General features: G+C 39.0%; 1 protein-coding gene across 5 annotated transcripts in view; it reads right to left on the reverse strand.

Moving 5' to 3' along the window:
- LOC105842463 (uncharacterized) overlaps nucleotides 1-12,119 on the reverse strand; it is a 193,485-nt gene that overhangs the window by 22,324 nt on the left and 159,042 nt on the right. For all 5 annotated transcript variants that reach the window (XM_062668541.1, XM_062668539.1, XM_062668542.1 and 2 more), the window contains 9 exons: nucleotides 11,807-11,974; nucleotides 10,690-10,836; nucleotides 9,703-9,880; nucleotides 8,044-8,115; nucleotides 7,030-7,139; nucleotides 5,955-6,051; nucleotides 4,744-4,840; nucleotides 4,496-4,560; nucleotides 3,241-3,320 (listed from right to left, as the gene is read on the reverse strand). In XM_062668541.1, coding sequence (XP_062524525.1) covers nucleotides 3,241-3,320; nucleotides 4,496-4,560; nucleotides 4,744-4,840; nucleotides 5,955-6,051; nucleotides 7,030-7,139; nucleotides 8,044-8,115; nucleotides 9,703-9,880; nucleotides 10,690-10,836; nucleotides 11,807-11,974 — 1,014 coding nt within the window. The remainder of the gene's footprint in view (nucleotides 1-3,240; nucleotides 3,321-4,495; nucleotides 4,561-4,743; nucleotides 4,841-5,954; nucleotides 6,052-7,029; nucleotides 7,140-8,043; nucleotides 8,116-9,702; nucleotides 9,881-10,689; nucleotides 10,837-11,806; nucleotides 11,975-12,119) is intronic.

Consider the following 12,119-nt stretch of genomic DNA (forward strand, 5'->3'; position numbering starts at 1 on the left):
GCATTTGGTGATGAAGCCCCATCCAAAACCACAATTTATCGCTGGTTTGCTGAGTTTCAACGTGGACGTGTCAAGCTCAGTGATGATCCCCGTCAAGGTCGTCCAAAAACTGCAGTCACCCAAGAAAACGTTGATGCTGTGCGTAAGCTGATTGAGGAAGATCGACATGTGACATACCGCGAAATTCAGGCAACTTTAGACATTGGCATGAGTCAAATACAAATAATCTTGCATGAACAATTAGGTGTAAAAAAGTTGTTTTCCCGATGGATACCGCATTCGCTCTGTGAAGAGCAAAAAGCGGCTCGCGTTACTTGGTGCGTCAGAACTCTCGAAAGATTCCATGCAGGATCCTCAAATGCTGTATACAACATCGTATCAGGTGACGAATCTTGGATATACGCGTACGAACCCGAAACAAAAAACCAGTCACGAGTTTGGGTGTTCGAAAATGAGTTAAAGCCAACAAAAATTGTTCGTTCACGGAGTGTTGCAAAAAAAAATGGTGGCCAGTTTGTCTCCAAAACCGGCCATGTTACGACTATTCCTCTTGAGGGACAAAGAACGGTTAATGCAGAATGGTATGCTAGCGTTTGTTTGCCACAGATCGTTTCTGAACTCCGTAAAGAGAACTGCAACCGCCGCATCATCCTCTATCACGACAATGCGAGTTCTCACACCGCGCACAGAACAAAAGAGTTTTTAGAGCAAGAAAACATAGAATTATTAGACCATCCGCCGTATAGCCCCGACCTAAGCCCTAATGATTTCTATACTTTCCCTAAAATAAAGAATAAATTGCGTGGACAGATTTTTATCACCTGAAGAAGCTGTGGACGCCTACAAAACGGCCATTTTGGAGACCCCAACTTCCGAATGGAACGGTTGCTTCAATGATTGGTTCCATCGTATGGAAAAATGTGTCAAATTTCGCGGAAAAGCAATAAATACATTTTTAAATAGTAATGTTGTGTCACTTCGTTAATTCCCGAAATTTTCAGTGCCGCCCTCGTATAGTAATAAACTTTCACTAATGCCACTTTGATCGACAATATTGTTGATCGAAGATATTCCACCAACAACGGTAGCATGTTTCAGAGTAGATAACTTTTGATGATATGCATCGGCAAGTAAACCTCTTAATGAGTCCTCCAAGTAAGCCCCCTGAGCTACCTAATGTTTCGTATCTACTGGAGCACATGGACATGACAATACCACCAGCCACTTTGATACCCACAAACGGCAACACACATAGCTCGAAACTGCTTCCGGAAAGATACAGAAAGATCGGTGGTAAGTACTTCTGTCTACCACATTCGGACTCACAATATGCTCTATACTTCACGCCGACTAACCTACATCTATACATATAAATCAAATTGGAGTGTCTGTTTGTAATATTGAAATAGCCGCTTTTTACTACATGCATATGATTATATCGACGCTTGAAAGGCAAACGTGACTAAGCGACAATAACTTCTTTATACATAAATGATAGGCAATAACCATATTGCGCAAAAAATATATATTTCTAGGTCTTTTAAAATCATTTCAATCCTACAGCTAGATTCGTTAAAATACATTTTTTTTCAGGTATTTCAACTTTAAATTAGTCTACTGTAAAGTTCACGCATTGTCGCTTAGTCACGTTTGCCTTTCAAGCGTCAATATGTACCTATACTGTACATACACAAAAATAACATTTTTTACAATTTTTGTCTATCTGTCAGTCTGTTTGGTTCGGCTAATCTCTGGAACGGCTGGACCGATTTTGACGAGACTTTCACTGATAGGTAGCTGATGATAAGGAGTAACTTAGGCTACTTTTTTTAGACTAGCTTCGCCCTGCGGCGTCACCCGCGCTACGAAAACAACCGCAGGTAACATCGCGGGACTCAGCTATACCAAATAAAACGCATCTTTAATTACATAGATTTCGTATCGTATCAAGCGAAATGTCGCTCAAACCAAATAAACTTTCACCCCTCGATATTATTGTTACATCGAGTGTGGTCAGAGATGTTGAGTATGATCGAAAACTGAACTTGTCATTGTTGCCAGTCCGACAAGCGATCATAGTCAGACCATAAAGGTTGTCAATCTTTTAATGTAATAACATTAGCGAGAATTGAATTTACACACATAAATACAATAGTTACTAATAAATAATAACAATAATCATTAGTAAATATACAGATTTCAAAAATCAAATAATTAGAATCTGGAAACAATAAAAAGTTTATATAGTACCTGTAGTTCTTTCCACAACAGGTGTCATTCCTTACCATCTTCACCATAGCCTTAAATTAGACAATCTCAAACAAAATCTCTACATAACCCTCCAACAAGCCGCTATTTTAAACACCTGCCGAAACGTGAGGAAGTTTATGCAGGTTGACGATAATACACCATCACTCAACCAACACACAAACATTATCATCAAGCAGTTATCACTTGATTTGCGCCCGTGCTAACATGCAATTACCGGCTCCGCCGAGAAAACAAGTCGATAATAATAATAATAATAACCATAGTGCGACGATTCCTTAGATCCACTACTCAAACCCCTACAACACTACACAATGAAGCAACTCACTTGGCGTAAGCCCTTGCTAGGCTCACATTTACCAGCATTAGCTGAGAAGAAAAATATCCATAACCCAGAATAATAAAATCATTTATTCCCTTTCACACAGATTTAGATTATTACAGTTAGGTAAATGAAAAACACGTGTGGCACTAGGGGACTGCCGCGGTAAAGCTATTGCATAGGATTTTTTATCAACTTATGCAATTTTAATTAGACAATAATAATTTAATACTAAAACAATAATAAAATAAGACCACGCTATATTTATAAACATTATCAAAAGCAAAACATTAACTGTCCCCTTCACACTCATAAGCTAGACCGCGCGAGAGAGGGATGGGCAGACTTTTCATGGTGCGCATACAGTGCGACGTCACGCCGCGCGCTTATTTACAAACACTAGACCAGCGAAACGTGTGAATGTGTTGAACTCGAGCTACATGGTAGGCGGAGTGGGAGGTGTTAGGTTTTATTTTCGTTACGGAATGTCTTGATTCGGTCGCGGCGGTCAAAGCCCGCGATAAAAGCTATGCAAATAGTTTAAAAAAAAGCAAAAGGTGTCTCAGCTGTTGCAAAGTGTTCGGGAACCTGGTTTTAAATAAAGGTCCTAAAAAAATAATTATCGATTGCAGTTAATGTGCAGTACTCACTTTATCGTCGAAGAAGCCCTGGTCATCGGTCCTCTGCTGACCGAGCAGCCGGTCAGTTTCGAGATCGGTATCAGCTTCGTCTGATCGTTAACAAATTGAACAATGCACTTATTAAATTGTAAAACACTAGCGCAAAGTACATAGACACGTTTTACCTTATACATCGAGGAGTGAAATGCTATTTGGATTAAGCGACATTACGCTTAATACTTTTTTTTTATTGCTTAGATGGGTGGACGAGCCACAGCCCACCTGGGGTTAAGTGGTTACTGGAGCCCATAGACATCTACAACGTCAATACGCCACCCACCTTGAGATATAAGTTCTAAAGTCTCAGTATAGTTACAACGGCTGCCCCACCTTTCAAACTGAAACGCATTACTGCTTCACGGCAGAAATAGGCAGGGTGGCGGTACCTACCCATGCGGACTCACAAGAGGTCCTACCGCCAGTAAAAACGCGATATTTATTTTTGTAATTAAAGGTGCGTTTTATTAGGTTTTAGCATAAGCACTTGGATATTTTTATTTGAACTTCAATTAAGTTTGTTTCATTCAAAAAGCCGAAGAAGTTTTTTTGTTATATTTTTCAAAATTTTAAACTTTCAAGTGGCTCGTGAAGTTGCAAAAATGTCGCTTAAACCAAACAGACTTTCAACCCTCGAATTATGTTTGATTAAAAACTACTTTTACGGATTAATCTTGAGTTTTTTATTCGAATCGAAAATAATATTGCGAAAATAAAAAAAAAACGAGATAAAACCTTATAGGCAGTTATTACGACTGGCGACAACCGAAGAAAATTAAATATTATCTTAAAAACATAACAATTCTCATTTTATAAACGGGCTTGTTTTCCTCAAAACGCATAAATTGAAATGTTTTCGCCATATTGTTTTTTTTCCCTCCAAAAATTCTGTCAAAAAATATATGTACAGATTTGACATAGCGATTATTCGATAGAAACGCTGGCCACAAACACACAGTACATATTGTAAGTTTTTTAGCGATTTTTACTAAAATTATTTTGAATTTCGATACATACTTAGTATTACTTATTTACTGTAGATACCGACACTCTGCTTATCTTTATCATGAAGCAATATTACGTTCCAATTTGAAGGCGAAGACCTCGTGTCTCAGCGTCGGTAGTGGCATTCACCCTGATGTCTATGGTCTATGGTAACCAATTAACGCTAGATGGACCGCGAGGTCGTTGACCCGTCTATATAGTAAAAAAAAATGTAACATGATACCTTCGTCGCCGCTTGGAGGTTTGATCTCAACGGATTCAGTGCTTTGAGGCGAGGCAGGCCTTTTCCTGTATCAAAATAATTAAAATCAAGTATTTATAAGATACGATATTATTATATATTATATTGATTTCATATAACTTACAAAATATCAGGGTAAAATACCCTGAAGTACCCAAATAAGATCCTAAATATATTTACGGTTGGAATGTAATAAATTTGGATTAAACAAGGTCCCAAATAAATTTTACCTTGAAGGGTAGACGTCTTGGTGCGCGGAGGGCGGGGTGGCGGCGGGGCGGTGAGGCGCCGGCGCGGGGGGCGGGGGAGCCGCTTCGCCGCACGCCACTACACACACACATATGCATGTAATCAATCCTTATAGTCCCTTTAGCTGCTTTCAGACTACGCCATCTATACTAATATATAAATCTACAGTGATTTTCACGGATGTTCCGTTATAACTACTGAACCATGCATCCGATTGACTTGAAACTTGGTATCCGTGTAGAAAATACATGTACTTAATAGATAGGCTAGTATTTATATGAGTGTTGGACTCCGTACACCAATTGCGGGGGCGTTAATGATGAGAATCTTTGTGGGGGTGGGAAATAATAATGTTCATTTTAAATGCCCAGCGAAGCGGACGGGTGCAGCTAGTACCATATAGTAGTGCCATATAGGATATATACTTAACCAATAATATATAGTACAGTACAGTGTGAACGTGTCCATAACAATGTATGGTGCGCAATATTGTTGTGCTATGAGCTATATGCTATTGTATTATAGCGTAGTCTGAAAGCAGCTTTAAACTACCAGCGAATAGGTGGAGAAAAAAGTAGACGTCAGGCAAGTGGCCGGTCGTACAGCTCATGCCAAATCCCTATGTAGCATTGCGAGAAGACATGAAAACATTTATAGTCGTCGTGGCCTAACGGATAACACGTCCGGTGCATTCGTGTTGAAGTGATGCACCGGTGTTCGAATCCCGCAGGCGGGTACCAATTTTTCTAATGAAATACGTACTCAACAAATGTTCACGATTGACTTCCACGGTGAAGGAATAATATCGTGTAATTAAAACCAAACCCGCAAAATTATAATTTGCGTAATTACTGGTGGTAGGACGTCTTGTGAGTCCGCGCGGGTAGGTACCACCACCCTGCCTATTTCTGCCGTAAAGCAGTAATGCGTTTCGGTTTGAAGGGTGGGGCAGCCGTTGTAACTATACTTGAGACCTTAGAACTTGTATCTCAAGGTGGGTGGCGCATTTACGTTGTGGATGTCTATGGGCTCCAGTAACCACTTAACACCAGGTGGGCTGTGAGCTCCTCCACCCATCTAAGCAATAAAAAATAAAAAAAATGCTGCGCTGAGCCCACGTAATGTGGGTCTATTCAGATATATCTACGCGTTCAGCGCTAGCTGGTATCTATCTAACTTTGAATTTACTTACCCAGTGGATCTAAAGAATGTAGATCGGCGTCTGACAGTAAGTGGGGTTCCGTGCTGGTTCCGTTCTCGACGATTTCCGTTATTACGACCGAATGAGTCTGTTAGAACAAAAATCATTGTTTCACGCGTATGTACACAAAATAATTTCGATTTCTTTAAACGTGCAAGAGAGCAATCAAACTATGATCCGAACCGAAACCATTGGTCCGAAACCTTTGGTCATGTGATAATATGCTTCCCTACCTAAGCTGATAGCCTTGAGAGGCTATGTCAGGGTAACCTAACAAGTAACTGAGCTCTTGGGGCTCAAGCCTGACGATGTTGCTAACACTGACCCTAGCAAGAGCAGTGCTTCGCAGAATCTACCACCGGATCGGAAACGCGACCCACTGAGAAGATCCGACGAGAAACTCAGTGGGCTGTGTCTGTGGGTTCATTTACTCGCCGAGCCCTTCGTTGCAAGCGACGGGTTTGACGAGGACGATGACCGGTGCTTGAGGTACCTAAAAGCACTGTTAGTGGATCGGGAGGATCCGAAATGATGTGTTTAGGGCGACAATATGCATTCATCGATATATGTAAAATATGTGTGTGATGACCCTATGACTACGAAGGCAGGACCGATTTTGAGAAAATTTTCATGACATCTTCAGACTGGCTTAATGGGTGATCCTCGATCGGATCAAAGATCAGCCTAACAGGAATGTATGCGTAGTTCGCGGTAACAATTACAATTTATGATCGTATCAATACGGTTGAAGATTTAACCTCATGTTTCAATCTCTCTCTACTTTAGTACCGCTTAGCGTTAGGTGGATCGTCCGTTCGTCTAGCACACGAAAAGCTAAGATCTATAATATCCCACCATTAATTATGTAAATTTATAGTCTATGATTTTGACAGATGACGCGTGTTGTGGATACAAAATATGGCGGCATTCACATCTTGATATCTATGGATTTTAGTAGCGTCTGAGTCTGACCTATCAAGTGCAATATAAAAAGCCAGTTTTCATATTGTTAATGTGTAGTAGCTGCGTTGCTTATGTGTGTTATGATTATGTCAAATAGAATCACCTGTTGCATTTGATTGTTATTGTCATTGTCGGAAGCGTGGCCGGAAGATAAGCCGTCTTCGACCAATGGCAGCTTCGTCACGACGCCGGCGCGACTGGCATCCATTTGTACTAAAACAAAATAGGAAGTCAAGAATTGACAAACATAAAAAAACTGTTTTGAAACTGTTCTAAATTATAGCTAACTTGGGTTTAAAAAAACTGCTTCAAGAAAGGATTTCGATTTATTTAACATTCAACAGTAATATCTGAGAATAATTATTTTACGGTCTGTATGTTTGTGTGTATGTAATATATTTATTCATAAAAAGTTACACTTTCATTTAAACCGTGCCCAGCAAAACTGCTTACGCAGATTGACTGCAGGTAACTCGCTTTATATAAACATAGCTTATAAATTATTAAATTAGGTTATATGAATACAATTAATTTACGTAAATGGTTACGTAAATGGTCTAGTCTCGCGTATTACATTGTCATTGAATTCTGTCCGACTTCACACTTATAGTTAGTTTTTTCGTGATCACCGAACAATAAAATGTAAATCGTTGGCATTTGAATATCGGCATTGGAATTTTGTATGATTACCGTTTTTTTTTTTGTATATATGTATGATGTATTTCAAAAACATTCTTTTCATTTCACTTATAACGAAAGAGGTATCTTGATTACGTAACTAGTGACGTGCATAGAAGTGTTTATGATAATGTCTACGAATTGCGCAAACGGAAGAAAATATTAATCTGAGAATTGAGAATTATTTATTATTGCTAATTTTATTGGGCGGTAAGAACCCGCAGGAATACCACTCTCACACCATCAAAAGCACCAATGGTGGATCAGGAGGATCCGATAGGACGTGGACCATACGTATAAACTAGGTTACATTTTTTAAATTTATAATTACATCGTTAATCATTATCTAAATCATCATTATCTACTGATGAAAACTCATTATGTACTGGCGAGAAATTAGTTGTGCCAATAATAGTAAAACTGCAACTCTGAAACTTACCTTTCATTTCAGAAAGTTCATTTTCCATTATAGACACTCTCGTCTCCGAGTTCTGAGTTCGTATCCCGAGTCCTAACGAAACAAATAAAACACACATTAAGTTTGTTCAAATTAAAACTGTAACAGAAATTGAAGACACGAGTGGATGAAGGGGTTAAGTACCATTTTTAAGATTTTTGACTTTTTACATTGAATGAAGGTGTTACGTGCCTATAAATCATATTAGACCTTAAAAATCCGCGTTTAAAGACTATTTTTAAAAATTGCATGAAGGAGTTATGTACGGAGAAAACGGGCAAGTAACAAAAGTTTGTTGCCCGTTTTCTCAAAATTAACAAATTGTATCATATCCCCTTCATCCACTCATGTCGTCAATTAAGAGCTATTAGTTATTAATTAAGCCTATTATTATTAATTATTAGCTATTAGTGGACGCCTGTGGGCAGATAAGAAGAAAAGTTATTAAAATTCAACCCCTCACCCCTATAGCAGAGTACAGTATACAGGGTGTTACAAAACTACCCGTAAAGCCAAAACGAACTTAAATGGGGCCTTATAACGAATCCGTTTACAATGTTTGAGAACCGTAGTAATGCTGTATAACATCCCCCATATCCCAAAAAAATTAAAAAATAATATTATTTTTAAGGATGTGCAAATCCTATTTCAGTAAAATTTAAAGAGTAAACTACGCAGAATGTACCTACATTTCTATTCAATCCGCGGAACGACAAAAATTTTGACAAGTACGATAAGTACTTGAGTATAATGACATCCTCGTATTGAGGTAGCAAACATTTATGAATGAAAAATAGAAAAAACTATTAAAGTAGACAATTATTAGGTAAAATAGGTACGTAGTAGGCCTTTCTGTTAAATAATCTGGTTTCCGGTCATGACAGCTTACTAGGGTTGACAAAAATTTTTGCTTTGTTAATTAATAATAATTTTTTTCGGGGTATTTTGTAACACGTTGTATAGATACATATTCGTTCATGCACAACTTGAGCCAGTTACGCGTGATTATGTCTAAAATTCTCATTTCTCTATTGTCTATTCTCATTTGCTTTTTTACATTTTTTTACAGTAACAACTTTTTCTTTCTATCTTTCTTTTTATTTATGACCTACCATCTGTCAGTGCAGGTACATAGACGCCATTTTCGATTCGTTTCTTTATTGGCGCGACTTATCTATATATTAATACGTGAAGCAAAATCTTTATACCCCTTTTTACGAAAATTGCACGGACGGAAGAGTATGAAATTTCCCACACTTATATAAAATATAGAAAATAAGTGCAGAATGTTAATATTTTTTAAAATTAAAATCCTAATAAATACATTAAATCAATAAAAAAAACATTACGCACACTACCATGTATTTGACGCACACACGCATGCATACTATTTATTTATTGTCAAACTTTTGTTCTTGACGTCTGTGGTAAAATTGAGAATAGATTAAATATTGTTTGTCTTTATTAACATTTTTCTATAGTGTAGTCTTGGCGAAATTTGTGATTATAGAAGTGTGTCTTTGAAAATAGAGTCACAATAGTGTACAAACTTATAATTTCAATTAATTATAGTCGAATTTCGACTACTGAGGGGCCACTACCTACCTTACGTATAGTTAGTTACCTTTCACGTATAGTTACCTTTCACGTCGGAGAGCTGCGTGTCGACGGGCATCAGCGACATCTCGCTCCCGGTCTCGCTGGAGTCCGTGGACAGCGCGAAGGGGAGGCGGCGCGCGCCCGGCGACCCGGAGCCGCTCCACGCGCCCTCCGCGGTCAGCCCGTGGACGATCGGCTCCGTGTACACAGATCTCTGTTGCTGGGACAAATGCAGGAAACGCGGCTATTAGTTCCCGATGCTGAACAACCGTGGACGGACGTTTCAAATGTTTTCTAAGCTGATTCCTTAGACGGTCATCGTTCTCGTCGAACCCGTCGCTTGCAACGAAGGGCTCGACGAGTAAATTAACCCACAGACACAGCCCTCTGAGTTTCTCGCCGGATCTTCTCAGTGGGTCGCGTTTCCGATCCGGTGGTAGATTCTGCGAAGCACGGCTCTTCCTAGGGTTCGTGTTAGCAACGTCGTCAGGTTTGAGCCCCGTGAGCTCACCTACTAGTTAAGGTTACGCTCAAGTAGCCTCTCAAGGCTATCAGCTTAGGTAGGCAAAAAAAGGCTTATGCCAGCGTAACCGAGCGAGTAGGTGAGCTCAAGGGGCTCTAATCTGGTGACGTTGCTAACACTAGCCCTAGCAATTATCTACCACCGGATCGGAAACGCGACCCACTGAGAAGATCCGGCGAAAAACTCAGTGGACTGTGTTTGTGAGTTAACTTACTCGTCGAACCTTACGATGACCGGTGCTTGAGGTACCTAAAAGCACCGTTAGTGGATCGGGAGGACACGAAATTACGTGTTTTGGGCGACGTCGACTGTTTACCGTTCGCGAATGTTATTTGTATGTTTGTTTAAGAAATATTTATTTAAATTAGCATATTGAAAACATATTTTTTTTTACATTTTACGCAGACGCGTCTGCTGTCCACCTGGATGGTGAGTGGTTATCGTCGCTCGTTGAGCAAATCTAGGCGAACAGCAAATAAGCTGTCTAAAAATAAAATGAGAATTACCTGTAGCCCGAGGAAATTAGTGTGATTGTTGACAGTGTGCGGTGAGTCAAGCGGCTCGGTCACTTGGGGCCATTCCGACTCGCTACCGTCCATCCCGTTCTCCGAGGGGCACTCCTGCGTCTGACGCTTCAGTTCGTAGTCCAAATCCTACGGAAGGGATGTGAGGGTGATTGAGAGAAATTAGTGTTTTAAGCAAACTTTAAAAAAGAAAAAAGAAAAAGGTTCTTTACCTAATTCCTTTACCGAATCCTTGAGGGACAAGTTTAAGGAAATCAAAATTCTAACTTTAGCGTCCCAATACATTTTTGAAAATTTATTGTACGTGCGTAAAAACATTGTAGAATTCCCCAGAGTCTGCGATTTGCATAATGTGAACACTAGGAACAAACATAGGCTTGCGTTACCGGCGGCTCGAATTAAGAAAATAAGCAACTCTTTCAGGGGGCTGGGTGTACAACTTTTCAACAAGATCCCACAAAACGTTCAACTACTACCTGTTCATAGATTTAAGAAAACTGTCAAGGAACGTTTGTGCAACAAGGCATATTATAAAGTTAAGGATTTTTTACTAGATGGCACTACGTGGGAATGAGGCGTTCGCTCCTGGCCTTTTCATTTTTCATTATTATTATTATTTATTTGAATTGTATTTTTTTGACTTGTCTTTTTGTATACTGTAAATATGTTTACTTGTTTTAAAAAAAAAAAAGAAGAAAATAGTTGAGAAAATACATAAAAAAGCCCGCTGAGTTTGTTTCGCCGGTTCTTCTCAGGACTGTGGCTTTTTTGGAACCGGTGGTAGAGTTAACATTTTCTTTTACATTTTGACATTCAACAAGTGTGTTTTTGATGACATCCAAGTTGAAATAAATGATTTTGAATTTGAATTTGAATTTGAATTTGAAAATTTACATAGAACTTTTTTGTAGAAGAACCGATTTTGATATATTTTTTTTGTTTTTTTTTTAAAAACGGTAGACTCTCGTTTAGCCCCATTTAAAATTTTCTCAAAATTTGACTAATACTTTTCTCGATAGTTATCTTTAATAATACATATTTGCATCCGAAAATCCAACCATATTAGTGTAAATTTAAATATCATAATTCAATAACAGACCTGAAAATTGACGACCTCGTCGTTAGCGTTGAGTTGCGTCTGCACTGGCAACGTGGGACATCTGAAGAACTCCTCCAGAACCTTCCTCGTCTCCGAGAACTCGTAGAGGTAGTCGAAAGCCGTCGAACTGCCTGGGGGGGTGATATCCCTGCTCTCTGTCACTACTCTCTGGAAGGAACGAGACAGGAAATCATTAGTGAACGCTACAATGATAGTTTTCAAAATTATACGCTTAATTAATAATTGCGTTTGCTTCTTAAGTAATTTTTCAAATTTACTTTTTCTTACACATTACATTATTTAGGTGTGTACC

This window comes from Bombyx mori, chromosome 5 (assembly GCF_030269925.1).
Source record: "Bombyx mori chromosome 5, ASM3026992v2".
NCBI classification, from domain to species: Eukaryota; Metazoa; Arthropoda; class Insecta; order Lepidoptera; family Bombycidae; genus Bombyx; species Bombyx mori.